Raw genomic sequence first — 18,902 nt, 5'->3', positions numbered from 1 at the left:
ACAGTATTCTGCCCTTTAACAGTTCTATATAAAATACTCAATTCAACATGAAATTTAGCATTTTAAACAATGCGTTTAATGATATAAATATTGACATTTTATGAAAAGTTTCTTAGCTTTATATAGTCGATGATGAATATGGGTTAAGAGACACACACAGTTTTACATGGGTATGTTTTTCATATGTTATAAAGCATAGAAAATCACAGTGAGAAAAGTTTAATAACGCAGAGGATCCCTAAATTACACAATGGATTCAGATTTAGTGATTATTGCAATGTTCCTTGTTATGCCGTGTAGAATCTCAACACAGTACACGTTGTCAGATGAAAAGATAGGTGGTCATTAGAAATCTCCACTCGTTAAAACAGCCTTGAACTCTGTTGAAATAGATTAAAGATTAGGAATAATTATTAAGTGTGAAGGCTTTATATTTTATACAAACATTCAATAAGAAGCAAAATCAGTTTACCATCGAAACTGATGACACCATCGCCATTTTTATCAGCTTCCCGAATCATTGCCTCGGCTTCTTCCTCTGGCATTTCACATCCCATTGAGCGAAGGACCTTTTTCAGTTCCTTCTTTGTAATTGTTCCATCGCCATCCAAATCAAACTCATTGAATTTAGCAAGTAACATTTCGTCTTCATAGTCTATCTCTACACTCTGTCCGGCTAACATTCTCTCCAGCTCAGGAAAGGTGATATAACCATCACCTGGAGATATAGAGGACACCAGTTTCATACGAAAGTTAGACAAAATACATGTAAAAATGAAACTGTAATCTTAAAGACATGCATATTAATCTGTAAACGGCAACATATAAATATATCTTACTGTCAGTGTGGATCGTCTGGAGGACTTTTTCTATTTCTTTGAGCGTTTTATTGCTCCCAGCCCTTCTGGATGCTCGGGCTAGCTCGTGCTTTGAAACTTTTCCATCCCCATTTTCATCAAAAGATTTAAATATTTTCATCAATTCTACAATAAAAAATAAATTCCCCCTCTTCACCTTCTATTGATCAGTATCTATTTTCCAAATGCTTATAAAATAGAACTTGAATAGTTTCCGTTATTTCCCGATCATGACAAGGAGCATACGGTAGGTATGACCGGTCAGCAGGAGATGCTCACTCCTCCATGGCATCTGATTCTTTGGAAGTCCGTGTTTGCTGTGCTCCCATTTTGTATTGTTTTACGGACCTTTGAACTTGAATACTGTTCGTTATCTCCATATGTTCCTTAGAACACATCATAGTTTAATGAATTACTTCTTTTGAATTTTTATTAATCATAATAATGAAGAAGAATTATTAACTACTAAAAGTAAGTCTTATCGGTATAATCTCTAACATTTTCTTGTTTGAAACAATGGATGTTTTCTGTATCAAGGTTTAAACGATAGAGAAACAATGCACAAATTATGTATACTTAAAATAATTTTTTGTCAATTTAAAACCATTTACAGTGAATATAGGAAATATTTCAAATTCTCTGTCCACATTCTAGAAAACCCTCCAAAAGGAGCTTTTTATCTCTTTACTTCAGTTATTTATACAGCAATATTCCTTCATCGCCTGCATGTAAGATTTTGCATCTCTTAGTTGATTCGATACGCAAGAGCAACTCTACGTATGAAAAATATCTTAGAGGTAAGTTATTGACAACAAGTCGCTGAATCAAGAATATCAGCAGTCTCGTTTAATATCACCACTTTCGTAAGTTCTGAGGTCAATACAATGACCTTGTCAGCAAATACAATCTATCACTAAGTTCAATGCTGACTAATTTTTTTTCATACTTAATGTTATCAATTGCCGTCGGATTTTTCTGTTGTTTCCCGATCATGACACAGAGCATACAGCGGGTGTGACCGATCGGCGAAGGATGCTCCATAGCACCAGATCCAACCTCAGATGTCCGAGTTTGTTCTCAGTTCACACAATTCATTCAAAAACAACTGAACAAATATTTCACTTTTTAAAAGAAAATTAAAATTAATATGGTATTTCCATGTACTTTAATACATTTATGTTGATGTAAGCGTAAATATTTTGATCAAAATAGAATTTTTCGAGAAATAAACATTTTAATGTTGATTTTTATCATTCCAATTAAGTAAAGCTGAACAGCATAACACAATTTATACAAAACAACTTAACGTAGGAAGGAATATAAAACAAGTTCACTTTTTATAGGAAAATTAAAATGAATAATTAAAAAAAATGAAATTATTCGTAATACCACAACACACAACAATTTATTTGCTGTGTGCAATGAAATGTTTGAAGTTTCAAATCCAAATGCTTCTTCAAAGTATGAATTGATTTGCATAATTTAAATTAACTTAGCTTATCCGAAATTTTTTAATTGTATGTATATCTTATTATGTGATAAATCTACATTGAAATCGTCATAAATAGCAATAAAAAACTACCTGCTCTCTTCTCTTTGGGCAAACGCTTTTGTTTGACAGAAACTCCGATGTCCATGTTTTTTTCTCTTGTTCCCCTCTTTGCTTTAAAGTCTCATTTACTCAAAAACAAAACAAAAATACATCTCAAGGTCAAACATTAAAGTTTCAATTGCTTTTCAAATGACTTGTTTCAATTACGTTTCATATATAAATCTGTATAGCCATTTGATGATTGTCATTATAAGGGTGGTCGCAAATGAACGTTTCAAAATCTATAGTCTAAATGACGTATTTAAAACCTTAAACCATTATCTTCAGATTATGGATTGAGATCGGATGTATTGATAAAAATGCAAATCTGCATTTATCAATAAAAACCCAATGAATCAATAGAATCGGCATTTAATTCTTGTCGCCTTCTTAAAAATCGGCGTGACATTTTGACTGGCTGTTAATGCAAAAGCTAAGGCTTTTATTAATGGTCCACAAAACTTAATGAAACAGTCATTATTTTGTTCTTTTTACATAGTACTTATGTTAAAAATAGACTTTGTTTTTATTGTACCCTTTACACACCTTCAAATAAGATGTGTTTTATAATAAGGTGAATTTTCGTTGTCACAATACATAATACCCTTACACATTCAGTAAAAACATAATTATGTTGATAAAGATTGAACTTTAATCCATATTTTAAATAAGACATCGTAAAAAACTTTTTCTCGTGTATGGTTAACAATTCTATGAAACTATTTCTTATGTTGAACACAAACACATTTAGTATTAATTATAATTTTTACAAATAATTCAATAAAAAGTTAAGGAAGTCTAGTTTGTGCATTTTTTATCACAAGAAAAGCAATAAAAATGTTACAGCCTTGATGCCATTGACAAAATTTTCCCCTCTAATACACTGAAATATTTATGGAACTTCATAGACAGTTAATATTCCGAGTAAAACAGTGTCTTTCCGCACGTAAACCAAAAATATTTTGAATTCCAAACATGCATTTATTTTTATTAATTTAAAAATTATATCCGTTTTCTTGCGTAATTCATAAGGTATGTAACTATGTAGAATATCACTCGAAGTGTTTCTGATTTATTTTACATGTATTTTAAAATAACTGAGCTACGACGAAGCATTATGAAAATCTTACTGATTGTTTTGAATATTGTTATCAAAAATATTTGTCCTAACAATGCAACCCCGTACAGAATAAATCACACTTATAATCGAGAAAGAAAGATAACTTGGACTGCATTCTCACTGGTATGATAGCTTTAAATTTTTTGTCATATTCCAATTTTACACAAAATAAATTCAGACAATCAGTTTTATTTAAAACATTTTTATCACAAATTTTACAATGAATCAGAGAACATTCATTTTCCTTTTTAGTTAAAAATGCCAACTATACACATAAGCTAAAAATACTGTATTATTATGCCGAAATGATTAACAAAATGGCCATCTTTAACATCTTATGTCTTCGATATAATGGTTTCGGGGCGTAAGATAAATCAAAACGAACTGAATTTCGTCATTGTTAATGGCGTAAGATGACAGCCTAGAAACACCACAGAAATTTAGCTCCTTATTTTCAACTTCGACAAAAATACACTGACTTTAGTGCAAAAAGGGGGCCGAGTCAATTTGATAAAGGTAACGTTTATTAAATTTCTCGGCATGCTCTGACTGCCGTAGTGTTTTAGCGTTAATTAGCGGTTGAGAAACATGCAGAGTTAATTGTATGGTAAGTAATTGCATTTGTGATGCTTTTTTACAAAATAATGAAAAATGATCATTATATAGGTAAATTTGTAATAATTTTAATTTTTTCCAGCAATCTTGGACTTTAAGAATGCTGATATTTCAACTTAATTTTTAATTTTTCGAAGACTGGATTGTAAAGTATAAGCAATAAAATATGTTCAAATCAAAAGAAATCATTTATTGTAAAAGTTTGGATTTCTGAATTATTCTTCAGTGTCAAATCTTTGCATGTCCGAAGCACGTTTTGGTACTAGTGATTTTTTAAAATAAAAATACCCATTACATATTCAATTAATTTATTTAACCTTCTTAAATGGTATTTTATCATGTAAATAATGACTTAACAACATATTCGGCGGTTAAAAAAAGAGCTGACAAAAATATGCAATTATATGGATCGATGTTATTGCTTGAAAATAAATTTTCACTTAAATTTCATGGATTGCGTATGTTAACACTCCTACAAAACATTGGCAGGAGTAACATAAATAGATTGTGACCTAGAAATTCAGTTGTAAATAATTTATCATTCGAAGTCAAAAATACACATGTCATAGTATGACCTTCATTTTGCTTTATATAATTATCTAATTTCTTACTTAAAAGTAATGTTCATTGAATCATCAATGCTAATGTTAGTAAATCAGCTCTAATGTAGTTCCTATTCTAATTTTATAAGGACTATAAAAAGGTGGAAGATGTGCACTAGTCTATTTAGATTCCTTCAAACAAGCACTGCACTCTTTCGTCTTCGTGACAAGAAGAAGATGAGCTGTGGAAAATAGGATAACCTACATCATCAAATTAATTACTTTATTTTTATAGTGAACTTTTACATGAGATGACTTCGCTTTAAGGTAACCAGTTTATTTCCCTTTTCAAGTTAAATGGTAAAAGAACTTATTTCTTTGAACAGTAGTGAAAACATCCTCATGAAAATATTCCAAATCACTGCGATATTTGTAGAATTTAAATCATTAGATATAATATTAAACAGATAAAATTAATTATAATGGCAAGGGATTATAAAAAAATGAAGCAAATTTTAGAATTGTTGATCAAAATGATTGGAAAATATCAAAAGCAAATCTAGATAATTATGCTCATTTGTAATCTTTTAAGAGAATGTCGCGAATGATAATATTGATTAAATACTATAGTATGTGAAAAGTACTCTGTGATTATTTTATTCAAATTTGAACGTATTCTGCACATTTGTTTGTAATACAATTTGTAGTTTTTTTAAAAAAAAAAATGTCAAGTATTTGTTTCACATCATTGATGTATTAATTTTTCTGATCGAATTTTTTTTAGCAATATATGAAATAGTATACCTATCAAAAAGATGTTTCAGTCATCAATGTTGGAGAAACAGGTCTTTTACAAATGTAGTTCTTAAGATATATAAATAGTATGTAATTATTTTTTATTAAGTGCAGAGTTATACATTAAGCAACATTCTTCAGGAATACCTACTTAACTATTCTAAAAAAGTGAAATAAGGATCTGTGCATTATCAGCATTTGTTGAGATATACCACTAGAAATTGTCCCTTCCGACATCATTATGTAATCTGCCTTCAAGAAGAATTAAAGTATGTCAGTTGTGTTATTATTGAGTTATTTGAATTAGTTAGCATCTTTGCATGTAAGTATTGTAATGATATGGCGAACACTTTATGACTAAAATTAACATACATACAAAATGAATTACCGGTATATTAATGGTATTAAATATGATGTCTACTTAAGCAAAACGTAACGTAAACACGAACTAAGGATTATTGTGCAATGCTGATATTTCACAAATACATTTGACATCACACAAAGTTCCTTTACTGATAAAAAGTATCATAAAAATTATCAAAACAGCATTGCTCATTTGTTATTAAAATTTACCTTAGGATGTTGATGACAAACCGTCATTAAAACTTAAACAAGAAATAAAACCATTAAATGCAATTAAAAACAACCACAATCACAACAACATCAAAATACGGTGATGTAACAGCACGAACTCTGAATATCTGGATCACATATTATCATCCAAAATTCTGTGACTGCCAAGTATAAAGTACATGTTGTTTTCAATTGTAAGATAAATCAATTTTCGTATCACTTAAAGTAACAAAGTCTGTATAATAATTTAACAATTCATTGTCAAATTAAGTATGGGAACCATAATGATCCTTTATGTACATGTATTGAATTGAAGAAAGTGACTACTATTATAAGGGAATGTTTTGATAATGTGAAGCTAAAAAGATGAAAGGTGATAATTAAATGACTGTAAGTGTTCATATGCCACAGAATGATGTTTTAAATACATGCCACTATAAAATAAACGTTTCTGATATATCAAATTGTGTTAAATATACATATGTCTAGTTAGTAATATAAATACATTGTGACGTATAAATCGAGATTTAAATCCGTTATTCTACGTCATAAAAATATATTTGACACATGTATGACCTTGCTTTACATAATTTTTGTACCGAAAATAAAAGTTCATCGCATGATTGTAGTAAATCAATGTTAGTTCCTGTTTTCATTACATAAGAACTAAAAAAAGGTTGAACACGTGGATCTGTTCAAATTCCTACAAACAAGAGTCATGCTCTATTTACGTAGTATATGGTAAAGTGAGCTGGAGTAGGGAACTGATTAAATTGCATAGCATATATAAATTATTTTACTTTTCTGATTTACTTTCATCAACCGATTAGACTTCAATTAGAGTAATCCTTTTTTTAATTTTTTTTTTGGTCAAATAAGATAAAAACAACTTTTATGTTTTGAGAAGTGGAAAAATACAAAGACTTAAAGGTAAGAATCTATTTTTCATACAATACATTAAAATAATAACGATTTTCAGTAGTATGAGAGCAGACGAATATGTCCTACTTGATGCTCTGCTAACAGCCTTCATTGAGATTGAGAAGTAAATTTATTCAATTCGGTAATGTCGATCGATTTACATTATGTATTTCATTAAAGCAAGTCGGCCGTTGAACTTTTCAGCGGATGTTGATGTCTGAAAGAAAGTCATTCCATTTATAATGAACTAGTTTCTCTTGTGAAAACATTGGCATCGTACTTTACTTTTTTCGAGGTAATGTAAAACATATAATTTTAGATTTTCTGAAAAAAAATTATATTGTTACTCAGTACTAAGACAATGACTTAGATCAACTTTTACTTTCATTTTGATTTTAGATATCAAACAAAAATATTTTAACAACTCTGATAACATATATGTATACAACATATTTTAATAATTTTTCTGTGAAAAATATATCTAAAACTCAAATGTTAAGACATAAAAGGGGGTAAATCCAAGGAAAAAAGAAAGAGAAACCTAGTAATAACGAGATCAGATCTCTTTTTTTATTCTAATTTGAAAATATCTTCCATTGGTGATTCTCATTGGTTCCACTCCTCATACATGCAAGTTGTTAATTGTGGACCAAATCAGCAACAATATGAAAAAAATTTAAATTTTGTCAATAACGTTTAAATTTTGAAACAAAAATCAAGTCTTCTCCCAGACTGCCCTTTTTAATGACGATAAACATGTAAATTTTACACAGTCCTAGAGTTTATATCAAATGTATCGCTCTTTATATGTATTTTGCTGATATCGTCCAATGAAAAAAAAAAACTTTTCAATAAAACTTATCTTAAAGATACAGTTTAGTACAGAGCTATGCTTGCATACATGCTTTCTGTCTTAAAGCATGCGTGCAGCATGCTTTAAGATAGATTCCGTACCTATCATAACCCACAAGAGAGACGAAAGCTTCTTTGACAAACAAGAGAGTCACTAATAGATCGTCATATAAAAGCTACTATTGCTTACCACGACGTACCATATACAGAAGATAAAGACAAAGCCTGAATAAATTTTCTTTTAAAATATTTCACACAATCGAATCGAATCATGTTTTAACACCTGGGATGCAATCTGATGATGACATTTTTGTACAATCCTAATAAACGGAAAAAAAGGCCTATTATAGAATTTACAAGCTATCGGTAAAGAAATGCATAAAACTTTAAAGTACTTTTGAAAATTTCATAATTTGCATATTTTTTAAGGAAAAATTCATTTATTTGACCTCATTTAATTATATCCACATTGATTAATCAATTTTTGTATGCCTACGTAAACGAAGTTTAGGGGGATATAGTTTTTGCCATGTCCGTCTGTCTGTCTGTATTAACAGTTGGAGAAGGGGTTTCATTCTCCAAATGTGTATTTGTTCTGAATATACCTTTCAGTGGGTATAAATATTTTTGACCTTTCGACCTTGACCTTAGCGTTTACCTAATTTTTAAACTCTTTAACCATAGCCATCACTTTTGAATAGTTTGAAATAGGGCTTTCATATTCGACAGGTGTATTTCTTGTAACAAAACCTTCCTTTGGCTACGTTTTAACATTGACCATTGGGGTTTGACATGTATCTGAGAAAATTCAAACCTCGCCATAAGCTGCCATACGAGGGCATCAGTGTTTCACAAACACATCTTGTTTCCCTTTATGAATCATCAGAATCAATGAAACAAAGAGGTTATCGCTAGGGTTTTGAGATACTAATGCACTCATTTTATCCTCATTTTCTGTCTATATGTTGAAATAAGACGTTAAACGAAAGCAGACTAAGGCAGGGAGAATTTTTATTTGAAACAACAAACAGTATATTCATAAATTGTTGAGACAAGAAAATGCAGTCAAAATTTGAACAAAGTATTGCATTAAAAGCAATATGAAAACATTTGCAAAATGTGTTTTTGCACTGGTTTTCCCATACATGTATAAGAAAAAAAAGAAACCAAAACCTCTTTAGATACAGGTACATTAACAATATTAAAGTGACTTAAGCATTGTCAAATATGCATTTACAGTTAATTTCTAATAGAAAGACAAATAACTACTAAAAGCCTTGATGGCCATACAAGGCAATATTTTAATAACACTCAAAATTTTTCAGTCCTTTTCAAACAAACGAAAAGCTGATGCATTCAAACGGCAGTATTTCATTGAATGAAAGGGCAATCGATAGTACTTCTACTAAATAAATTATTATTTCTTCTTCAAAGGTTTCTGAAGACCACTGGCTTAATGAATCTTCGTGGATCGTGATTACTGGGATTCACTGATGCTACCCAGACATAGTCTACAGGATCGTCTTGATTGATTCAGTTCTTTTTTGTCTTTGAGATCAGGCAGGAGTTGTCTGCTCAGGTAACCTAGATATAGGACGAGATAAACAGCGATATATGTCAGTGTAGTTTTCACCTTCTCTCCATAGCCTGTATCTCTTTAATTGCTACAGTCCTATTTTGAGTCATTTAGTCGCTGTATCCAGTAAAATCGGCAGACCAGATTGGATTTTTTCCGATATTTTCATTATTTGTTGCAGGGAAAATGTCACTTTGTCTGACGGGAAAGACGGCTCTTGTAACGGGGTCCACTGGAAAGCTAGGTAAAACCATTATCAAAGATTTAGTCCAAGCCGGATGTTTCATTATAGCAACTGACCGCGTCCCTAGATATTCTGCTGACGATTTCTTCGAGGAATTAAATGCTGTGTAGGTATTGCATGCATTGACCTGATAAAAAAAATGTATTTTGTAATAAAGGCTTGTTCTATTATGTATTAGTTTAAGCTAAAAAAAAATGTTAGTTTTGTAATACCGCATTTATTGCAGTCTGACCAGTTTTATTGTTTTTAATTAAGTGTACCATTATAAATATAATTTAACATACTTTTATTGGGGTCGGATTTTCGTGATTTATGGTAAATCATTTTTATTCTATTTAGTTCATTGCTGTAATACTTTATTGTCATTAACCCTTTATGCAGGTGATTATTGAATACTAGTACTCCTTTCACCTGTTTAATACATAGGACTTGGATATGACCTTTGACAAGGAATATCCACTCACACTAGGCACCTGATCCCACCATGGTATCTCTAAGGTTCAATTTTTCTTGTTTGATTGCAGAATTTTTTTTAAGCTTTAATCAAATGCTGAATGACGTTTTCATACTAATTGTTTGGCCATTATTTACACACTGCATTGACGACGAATTTTCTCTTTAGTTTCCGATCATGATAAGAAGCACACGGCAGGTTAGGGGCGGGGTGGGTTTAGGCAGGAATGTTTACTCCTCCATGGTACCTGATCCCACCTCTGATGTTTTGGAGGTCCATGATTGCTCTGCTCCAAATTTGTCTTCTTTATAAAAAACTTCCGATTGTCTGTCGATACATTTATGGGAGAAATACTGAAATGTGGGGATAAAAATAAGTTTTTGTTAGACAATCATGATACCCCGGTTTAAAATGGTTACGTTGTTACATTTCGTGGAAGACATAGATAGATAATAATCATGAAATATATCCATTTATTTTGACTTAATGATGAACTCTTAAAAAATGGAATAATTGAGCCACCATGCCATTTCTTAGAATTGTCCGATTAAAATTCATAAAAAGAACTTGAATGTTTAAAACGACTGCTATAGGACATAGGATACTAAAACATGCTGATATAATAATCTCTAAGACAGTTTGTACATGCATAAATATTGGTTTAACACAAACAATAAAATATCTCTTTAAAATAATCCTTATTTTTTTTAAATATATTATTCCCAGACTTGGAATTTTAAAATAAGTAATTGATCAAAAAGCTCTTGAAAAAAAAACAACTTTAATTAGAGTGGACAATCAGTACAATCCCACAGTTCATACAGTTCTTGTGTTTATTATTTGTAAAAAAGCAAAATGCTGCTTTTTGCTAAACTTAATTAGAGGCAGTTTTTTGGGGAAGGGGGTTTTAAGATTTGTTTTAGGCATAGTCTTCACTATTCTTTAATTAACTGTAACAATAACAAATATATATATATATATATATATATATATATATATATATATATATATATATATATATATATATATATATATATATATATATATATATATATATATATATATATATATGTATAATTCTACAAAAGTATGGTATGTTCATATCTCTGAACTATAGAAAATTATTATGCAATATCAGAATTTGCTATATGAAATTAATTTTAATCTATAAAGTTACCCTTACACTTATATATGTTCTAAAATATTACAGGAAATTTTAATGAAAAAGAATTTTTTCCCGAATTACACCATCAACCAATTTCAATCAAGCCAGTAGTAAAAGTTAGAATGTTGTATTTATATTTATTGTGATAAATTACTCAATCATATATTTTTTTTAGCTTTACATGTTCTACAAATGTTTTTTTTTTTCATTTACAACTGAGAAAAATAAAATTAGTGTGTATGGTAACTATATTGAAATCAACGATATCCTTGAAAAATTGAAAAAGTCGTAATTGAGAATGTGCTCTAAACCTAAATTTGTGACACATCTCTTTGTATCAATAGACACTTTTAGAAGAATTTAAAATCTTTTCTTAAAGGTCCAATGAAAATATGATGTACATTACATGTGACCTGGCATCAACAGAGGATATCGAAAACATGTTCAGGGAAATTGACAAAAAGCGACCCGATGGTGTTGATATTTTTGTAAACAATGCAGGTATATTTAGTTGATATAATTATGAATAATTTCTTAGAACAAGCTGTTATTATATAACATGCTTTGCATTATGTAAAAGGCGCATTTTTTCTGAATATCTATAGAGTGTAGAAATAAACAAAAAATTTCCTTTTAAATATATGTACAACTTGACCACCATGTCATATATTACTTCTTGGAACAATGTCAGCAATGTATAATTTATTTCTTCATGTTTGAAAAGAAAAAAAAGGAATTTTGTTATCGCTGAATATTATGAGTTTTTTTCGTTGTACTAACAAATGCAATCTTTTGTAAAACTGATTAAATTTGTTTGAATAGCCTTTCTGTACAATGTAAGCAAGGGGTTTTCTTGAAAACATTTGTCTTTTCACATCATAGGACTTTTGTTTATCTTCTGTAATGGAACGAATTATGGTTTTTTATTTAGAGAACCTTTCATTCTGATTATCAAGACATATGGACCTCTTGTTTTAAACTCTAAGTAAAAACGAAATCTTTACTTTAATTAAACTTAACGTTCTTTTTTCAGCATCATTTTGCTTTGGGTCACTAGTAGAGGACATAACTCTGGAGCAATGGTCCAGGGAGATCTCAATTAACCTCACATCGGCATTCATGATCACACAATACGTCATACCAAAAATGAAAGATAAAGGTAAAATTTAAATAAATGTGAGTATCTTATTTTAGGAACTTAAAATGGGACTTCAAATTAACCGTATTTCTTGCATGCGTTCAGGATTGATCTTAACTTCCAAGATAAATGCTCTATCTTTCTTAATTAAAGCATGCTAAAACAATGCAGGAAGTATAAACTTAACTAGCTATGAGCTGATCAAACCTAGTTTCTCATCTTACTCATCTCAATCTGAGTCAAGCAATTTTCTCAACGGCCGATTCCTCATGTCATTGATTTTGAACATGAGAAAAAATCCATGCTTTCACCGTAGGTTGGGGCCGTGTCATATACGTTTCTTCACAGCTGGGATTAACAGCCATACCCAAAGCGGCAGCTTATATATCCTCCAAGTCTGGCCTCCTAGGTCTCACACGGGTATGTTTTGTCTTCTGCTTCAGCGAACCTTGAAAAAGAAATACAGGCATCTGCCAGAGGGGAAAATGGCTATTATACAAGCTTTTGAAAATTTAACAGGAAACATGCACATAGATTCATCAAGCTTCAGAAACAGTAATGTTGAGTTAAAGCCTTACTTTTTATTTTTAGGCTGTAGCTGTGGAAGTGGCTGACAAAGGAGTGACGGTCAATGCTGTGTGTCCAGGACCAATGGATAGTGGATGTTAGTGAACTAAGTACTGAGATCTTTCCACAGTCAAAAGCCCTTACTTTAAACTTATTAACAAATATCTTTGAAATTTAAATTTGTTTCAAAAAATAAGCATAATCTTCAGAACTTATTATCATTAAACGATATTGGTTTGAAAAGATAAGCATAATGTTCAGTCAAAAATTTGACAAGATATGTCACATACCCAGTATCCACAACTAAAAATATAAGTATTATGTTGACTACATGTTATTATGTGTGTCTTGCAATATAATGAAAGATTTCAAGATGCAACCCAAATAACACAGTAAAACGTAAGTTAAAGTACATTTGGCTCCATTAAATTTTGTTTTGTTATCAAGATATTTCGGTCATATGATCAGCAGATTACAATTTTAAAAATTATCTTTTACCTTGAAAACTGATTTCGTTTACGGTTAGTGGTTTTGATGAAAACGCAAATTTCAGTTAATATCCCTGAACTCGGTGAATCAGTATGACCGATTTTCGAGCATAATGGTGCATTTAGATGGTTAACGTCCATGCAGATGATGAAGCTTTCGTTTTAACCTCCCTTCTACAGTTATTTTGTCAATTTTTAAAATACATTTAGCAGTCATTCACTTGCATCTGTTGATGTCTCATACAATGAAATGAACTTGTAAGGGACGTAAAAATACCATATCCCGGTATAAATCAATCAATCAATCAATCAACCAATCAATCAATCTCAGCAATAGTTTCCACTTTACTGTGAATATCTGTTGTTTACAATACTTTAATTCTACATTGTTTTTATTTACTAGTTATTGATGATGTTGTCAAGACTCATGCAGTTGATAAGAATGTATCAATACAAGATGCAAAGGTAAGTAAATAAAAAATTTAATATATATATATAACATGATATCAAAATATCAAAGCTCTTTGTAAAATGTACGTATTTGGAATTAAAATCCTAAAAGTTTAGGATGTTAAGTGATTATCAAATGGAATTTTTCAATATCATAACTCAGCTAGTATTTAATTTAAATATTAAAGATGCAAAATGATCCTTATATTACTCAAATTAACCATATGCAACACAACCAAACAAAAAATTCTTACGTTCTTAATCTTATTCCATTTACTTTGGTATCCTGGAGGACAAAACATCTATTATTTTTATTTCCATTTAAAAAATTTGATGATATACACCGAATAACATTCACATCCGATAATTTTTCCATTTAACATTAAAGTTTCTGAAATTTTTTTTATTGAAATCGCAGTCATTTGCCTCCACTGTCTTGCACATTTCAAAATTTATTCATAAATGCTCGAAGACTTAATTCCTTTCGTATATTTCAGCAATTAGTACAGACATACCTACCCACTAGAAGGTTTTCTAGTGCCACACAAGTAAGATATACAATGAGTCTTTATATCATTTAGTTAAATCTGTAACAAGTATTTGAGGATATATTTTTTTTACATCGTTAACAGGTCTTGCCTGCGTAAAACAATGTACTCAATTTAATCAGGGGTTCTGGTATACCGACGGGCCTCTTTTGATTAAAAATATTAAAACTGCATTTATTAATTTCTTTAAAAATCATTTTCTCGCTCAAAATCTATTAATCTAGTTGTCCAAGTTCAAGGTAGTTTTATGACAAGGCTCTTTTGACAAAAGTTTGGATAGTGAATATACATGAATAGTCTGAAAATTTCTCCATTCCTGAGTACTCAGTATTTTGCACATAATCTGTTGGATAATTATGATGAGTTAGAGTGCCTACTTTTGTTTTGTTAATGTCCAAGGAGATTGTTCTAGGGTTAGATAATATTAATTATGCAGTAGAAGATATTAATTGTACAGTAGGCATGGAATCATTTCTGCTCCTACCTCATTTGCATCAAGGTAGCAAATACAGAACAAAATTTTCAAGAAGAAGGGTGCTTTACCATATTTCTTAAAATTCTATGTTAAGTGTTCTTGTACTTGACAAGTTCCTAATAATTTGTAATGAAATAAGGGAAGTTATTTTAATGTAATCAGACATATGGAGATAACGAACAGTAAACAATATTTATGCATTCTTATGCTTATAGGCAAGCTCACCGCAACTTGTTTTTGCTAATTTTGTATAAGTTAAATAAAACACTTTCATAGAGATGAATAATGTCATTTATTAAAAATGACGGTATACAACAATTTAACAAACAAGAAGGGGATCAGATTCACAAGCTTTGATTATCAGTTACGTAAAATATGATAATGTCTGATCCCCCAAAAATGACTAGAAAAAAGTATCTGTAAGACAAGACAATCAAAACATCATTTGAAAAAGTTAGGAAAAAGATGGCACATCAAAACAAAATAGGCCAAGGATAGTAGTGAAACAACATACATAAAAACAGTATAAACAAATGGAGTCAGAACTAATCAAATATAGGACTTTACAAGACACATTAATACCCATTTTAAGGGGTAAGAATGCAGGGATGGAGAAGGGTCTTCAAAATAGACGTGCCTAACGTTAGCGTGGTCAGCATGCGGGTTATCACAATACAACTGACTGGCTGAGCTGACCACATGACCTTAATAACACCTTCTAATACATGTAATCCATCAGCCAAGGTGTGGATCTAAGGATTTTCACAATTTACCAAAATTAATCCTACCGGAAACCTCCAAATAAGTTATCGCATGGACCTAAAACACCCAAGTCGTTGAAGTTCAGGGTCTCCCGCTGTGGACCCAGTTGATCGAACTCTGTGTCCACTAATCATGCTGATCGATATTGAGATAGTAATCATTAAGGTCAGACGACACGTTCCTCAAATATATGTTTTGTATTTCTTGGTATTATATCAAAATTTTTCATATTTGTCATTCTCTTCTGATTTCTGTATTGTTTTCAAAATGTTTTTAGATATGAACACCAAAATTTGTGATATAGGTCATTCATAAGATTACCTATAAGGGTTATATAAGAAATATGATCCTGTGTTATCTTGTCCATATGCCTGGTAAGGAACCCTAATTTTTTTTTAGGAAACTTCTTTACGTACCTTTACTTAAATGACAAATTCTTAGGAAAAATTATATATTTTTGAGGAACGTGTCGTCTGACCTTAAAGGTATCCGATTGTTTCGTTCAATCAATTCCAAATAGTATTCTGAAATCCTTTCAAAACTCAGACTGTAGGAAAAAGTCGCAATAAAGTAAAGCTCCATGGAAAATGTTCTTTTCATGAATATCTGTTCATAAAATAAAGTTCATATCGGCAGAAAAATACTGATATACAGGGTGTCCCAAAACATATGTTACACTTTTAAACCGTGTCTCAAATTACAGTAATGAGATTTAAAAATATATAGTGAAATTATTGTAAATTTTTGTAAAGCATACATTTGTCACAATTTCCTTATCATCAATCAACATTTTTTTTTCTTTAGAACAACATATGTCAATTTACAACACGTTCCAAATGACGTCCCTTTGAATATAAACATTGTTTGAACACGATTCCTGAAGTTTTTGGTTTGATAAAGTTATAGATGATTTAAAGTGTAACATATGTTTTGGGACACCATGTACACCAAGTGTATCATACAGTAATCAGGTATTATATTTGATAATAACCCGAGCACATGTACCATCGCATCAGTAAACAATAAACCAGAAAATCCACACGCACTTGTAAACAGCACTTTACAATATGAACAATACTTTGTTCTTTTCAATTCTTTTGGAAGTTCATCTCGACAGAAAGCCAAGGCACGTTCAGCTAAGTTAAACAATCACAGAAGTTGTAACCAATCTTCAAAATAGACGTGCCTCATGTTAGCGTGGTCAGCATGCGGGTTATCACAATACAACTGAATGACTTGCTGAGCTGACAACGTGACCTTACACCTTCTATTATACGTAATCCATCAGCCAAGGCGTTGATCTAAGAATTTTCACAATTTACCAAAATTAATCCTACCGGAAACCTCCAAATAAGATATCATCACATTCAATACATAAATACAATTATTATTCTAAAAGTTGTTGTTTATTGAAGGGTCATTTGAATAAGAGAATAATGCATAATCAAAACAAGACAAGAATATTTTGATCTTAGTACGATGAATTTTCTCTGAAATCCAAGGGAGGGCAATTAGTGGAAGATGTGAAGTTCAAGGGAGGGCAATTAGTGGAAGATGTGATGGGTTTATTTAATTGCGAAGTATTTTTATTTTGGTCAGTCTGAATGGTGAAATTTGAACAATTATGAGAAGTATTAGCAAAGACAATTTATTTCGCTGATCTCTTTAATTTAACTGCTATTGGTAAAATATACCGATCTATCTTTTTTTTTTATTTCATACGTAATGGATTCTTTAAAGTGTTGTTTAAATTCGGCTAACCTTATAAGGTCCTGAAAGCTCTTATTTTCAATGTAAAGAAATTTATACACGTTTGTTTTGTTCTTGGTAGATTTCCTCCTTCATTTTATACCTGTGTTCACCTGGGGCCGACAACATGACGGGGACGTCCACGTCGATGGATGGGGGTGTGAATGCAATGTGAAAAGGACGACATTTCATGAAATTTCATTTCAACTAATTTCCGGTGAATCAAAATGGATTTTAAATAAATATCAATGTTTACAACTAAAAGCTGTTGATTTTTTGTTTATGAAAACAAAATTATGTTCCGTACTTTTGTTTGTTTTTAATGACCGTAAATTTTGGGGTTAATGCTACAGTGCTAATGACATATATGGAGATAACGAACAGTATTCCATATCAAAAGTCCATAAAACAATACAAAATAGTTGCAGTGCAAACACGGACCTCCAAAACATCAGAAGTGGGATCAGGTACCATGGAGGAGTGGGCAGCCCTACCGACCGGTAAGCATTTATTCCATCGCTAATGGATTGATTGATTGATTTTTCAATCGGCTTTTTAGGTCTAATCTGAAGGACTCGGACTCATAACTTCCATTTCTGAAAGGCAGAGTAGGACTTTACTTGTAAGATACACAGTGAAGAACAATAATCACTTCTGATGATCATAAACACGAAAGCTCATTAAAATATTGCTATTGAAAAATTTAGGAAAATATACTTATCGCAGCTAGGTATCACCCTTAGGGAATACGCTTTCAAATATTCAAACAAAATGAATTTACAGTTGATTTATCTTTAAAAATCAAATGTTCTGATGAGTAAGGATTCAGCCTTTTGCATATATATATTATGTCTCCTCTTCCGAGTCGGCCGAAGCGATTTCATTTACATCAGCTGTTTGTCACGTGACATGTTTAAAATAAGAAAAAGGCTACATTTTTTTGAAAGTTCAACGAAATACGGATATCCTTTTGCTATGAAATTGATTGTGTTTTCTTTGAGGCGAATTCTTTAACATAAAAAGTGCCGGGAGAAAATTCCCCATGTCCGGGAATGATATTAAATTGAGATTTTCGAGGGGATATTCCAGTCATTCTATAGTAAATGGACTGAAAGGATTTGAATTAAACAACAAAGCAACTAAAGCGTTGGGATTATATTTGACAACATTCCTTTCAGGGACCTCCATAAGTGCATACTGCGTCAATTGTAAGACAAAAACAAAAGTTGCGACACTTCTTTTGCCAAGTTCTCTACATAAGAAGCGAAGTCACAAGTTATTCGCGATCGGGTGAGCCTTTATGAACTAACTGTAGGAATTGGCACGATAAATTAAAGAAACCCCACAACTCAGTAGCCTTGAGTGCCAAATGTGTCGAAATTGTAGCCCTTCGGTATAAAGTGAGTTTCTATGAGTAAAA

The 18,902-nt window shown here is 31.0% G+C and overlaps 2 protein-coding genes across 4 annotated transcripts; one reads left to right on the top strand and one right to left on the bottom strand.

Annotated features, from left to right (window-relative positions):
* Window positions 1-53: 53 nt before the first annotated feature.
* LOC134251091 (calmodulin-like) lies at window positions 54-2,673 on the bottom strand. Its single transcript, XM_062733464.1, has 4 exons — window positions 2,440-2,673; window positions 840-983; window positions 473-718; window positions 54-380 (listed from the first exon to the last, which is right to left on the bottom strand). The coding sequence occupies exons 1-4, from the start codon at window positions 2,492-2,494 to the stop codon at window positions 346-348; spliced, it is 480 nt and encodes a 159-aa protein (XP_062589448.1). The 5' UTR covers window positions 2,495-2,673; the 3' UTR covers window positions 54-345.
* Window positions 2,674-4,970: 2,297 nt separating this feature from the next.
* On the top strand, window positions 4,971-17,746 carry LOC134251089 (D-beta-hydroxybutyrate dehydrogenase-like). 3 transcript variants are annotated; one of them, XM_062733456.1, is made up of 10 exons: window positions 4,971-5,052; window positions 9,301-9,445; window positions 9,624-9,792; window positions 11,685-11,806; window positions 12,339-12,464; window positions 12,760-12,863; window positions 13,035-13,107; window positions 13,902-13,963; window positions 14,446-14,496; window positions 17,565-17,746. In XM_062733456.1, the coding sequence occupies exons 3-10, from the start codon at window positions 9,629-9,631 to the stop codon at window positions 17,655-17,657; spliced, it is 795 nt and encodes a 264-aa protein (XP_062589440.1). In that variant the 5' UTR covers window positions 4,971-5,052; window positions 9,301-9,445; window positions 9,624-9,628; the 3' UTR covers window positions 17,658-17,746. The 3 variants fall into 3 exon arrangements, with proteins under 3 accessions (XP_062589440.1, XP_062589439.1, XP_062589438.1); XM_062733455.1 differs by lacking the exon at window positions 4,971-5,052 and adding an exon at window positions 6,936-7,023; XM_062733454.1 differs by lacking the exon at window positions 4,971-5,052 and adding an exon at window positions 7,216-7,309.
* Window positions 17,747-18,902: the final 1,156 nt, after the last annotated feature.

Source organism: Saccostrea cucullata, unplaced genomic scaffold (genome assembly GCF_032062105.1).
Source record: "Saccostrea cucullata isolate Sc308-1 unplaced genomic scaffold, CSIRO_AGI_Scuc_v1 ctg1752, whole genome shotgun sequence".
In the NCBI taxonomy this organism is placed as follows: Eukaryota; Metazoa; Mollusca; class Bivalvia; order Ostreida; family Ostreidae; genus Saccostrea; species Saccostrea cuccullata.
The sequence above is the reverse complement of the archived record's forward strand: the minus strand, read 5'-3'. Positions and strand labels throughout refer to the sequence as shown.

Bases quoted from the DNA above. Each gene is read 5' to 3' on its own strand.
- LOC134251091 (XM_062733464.1), bottom strand. From the start codon at position 2,494: ATGGACATCGGAGTTTCTGTCAAACAAAAGCGTTTGCCCAAAGAGAAG. The intron at 984-2,439 runs GTAGTTTTTTAT...TTTTTATTGTAG, and splicing joins GCCCAAAGAGAAGAGAGCAG to AATTGATGAAAATATTTAAA. The intron at 381-472 runs GTAAACTGATTT...CTATTTCAACAG, and splicing joins TGGTGTCATCAGTTTCGATG to AGTTCAAGGCTGTTTTAACG.
- LOC134251089 (XM_062733456.1), top strand. From the start codon at position 9,629: ATGTCACTTTGTCTGACGGGAAAGACGGCTCTTGTAACGGGGTCCACT. The intron at 13,964-14,445 runs GTAAGTAAATAA...CGTATATTTCAG, and splicing joins TATCAATACAAGATGCAAAG to CAATTAGTACAGACATACCT. The intron at 14,497-17,564 runs GTAAGATATACA...TGTTCTTGGTAG, and splicing joins GGTTTTCTAGTGCCACACAA to ATTTCCTCCTTCATTTTATA.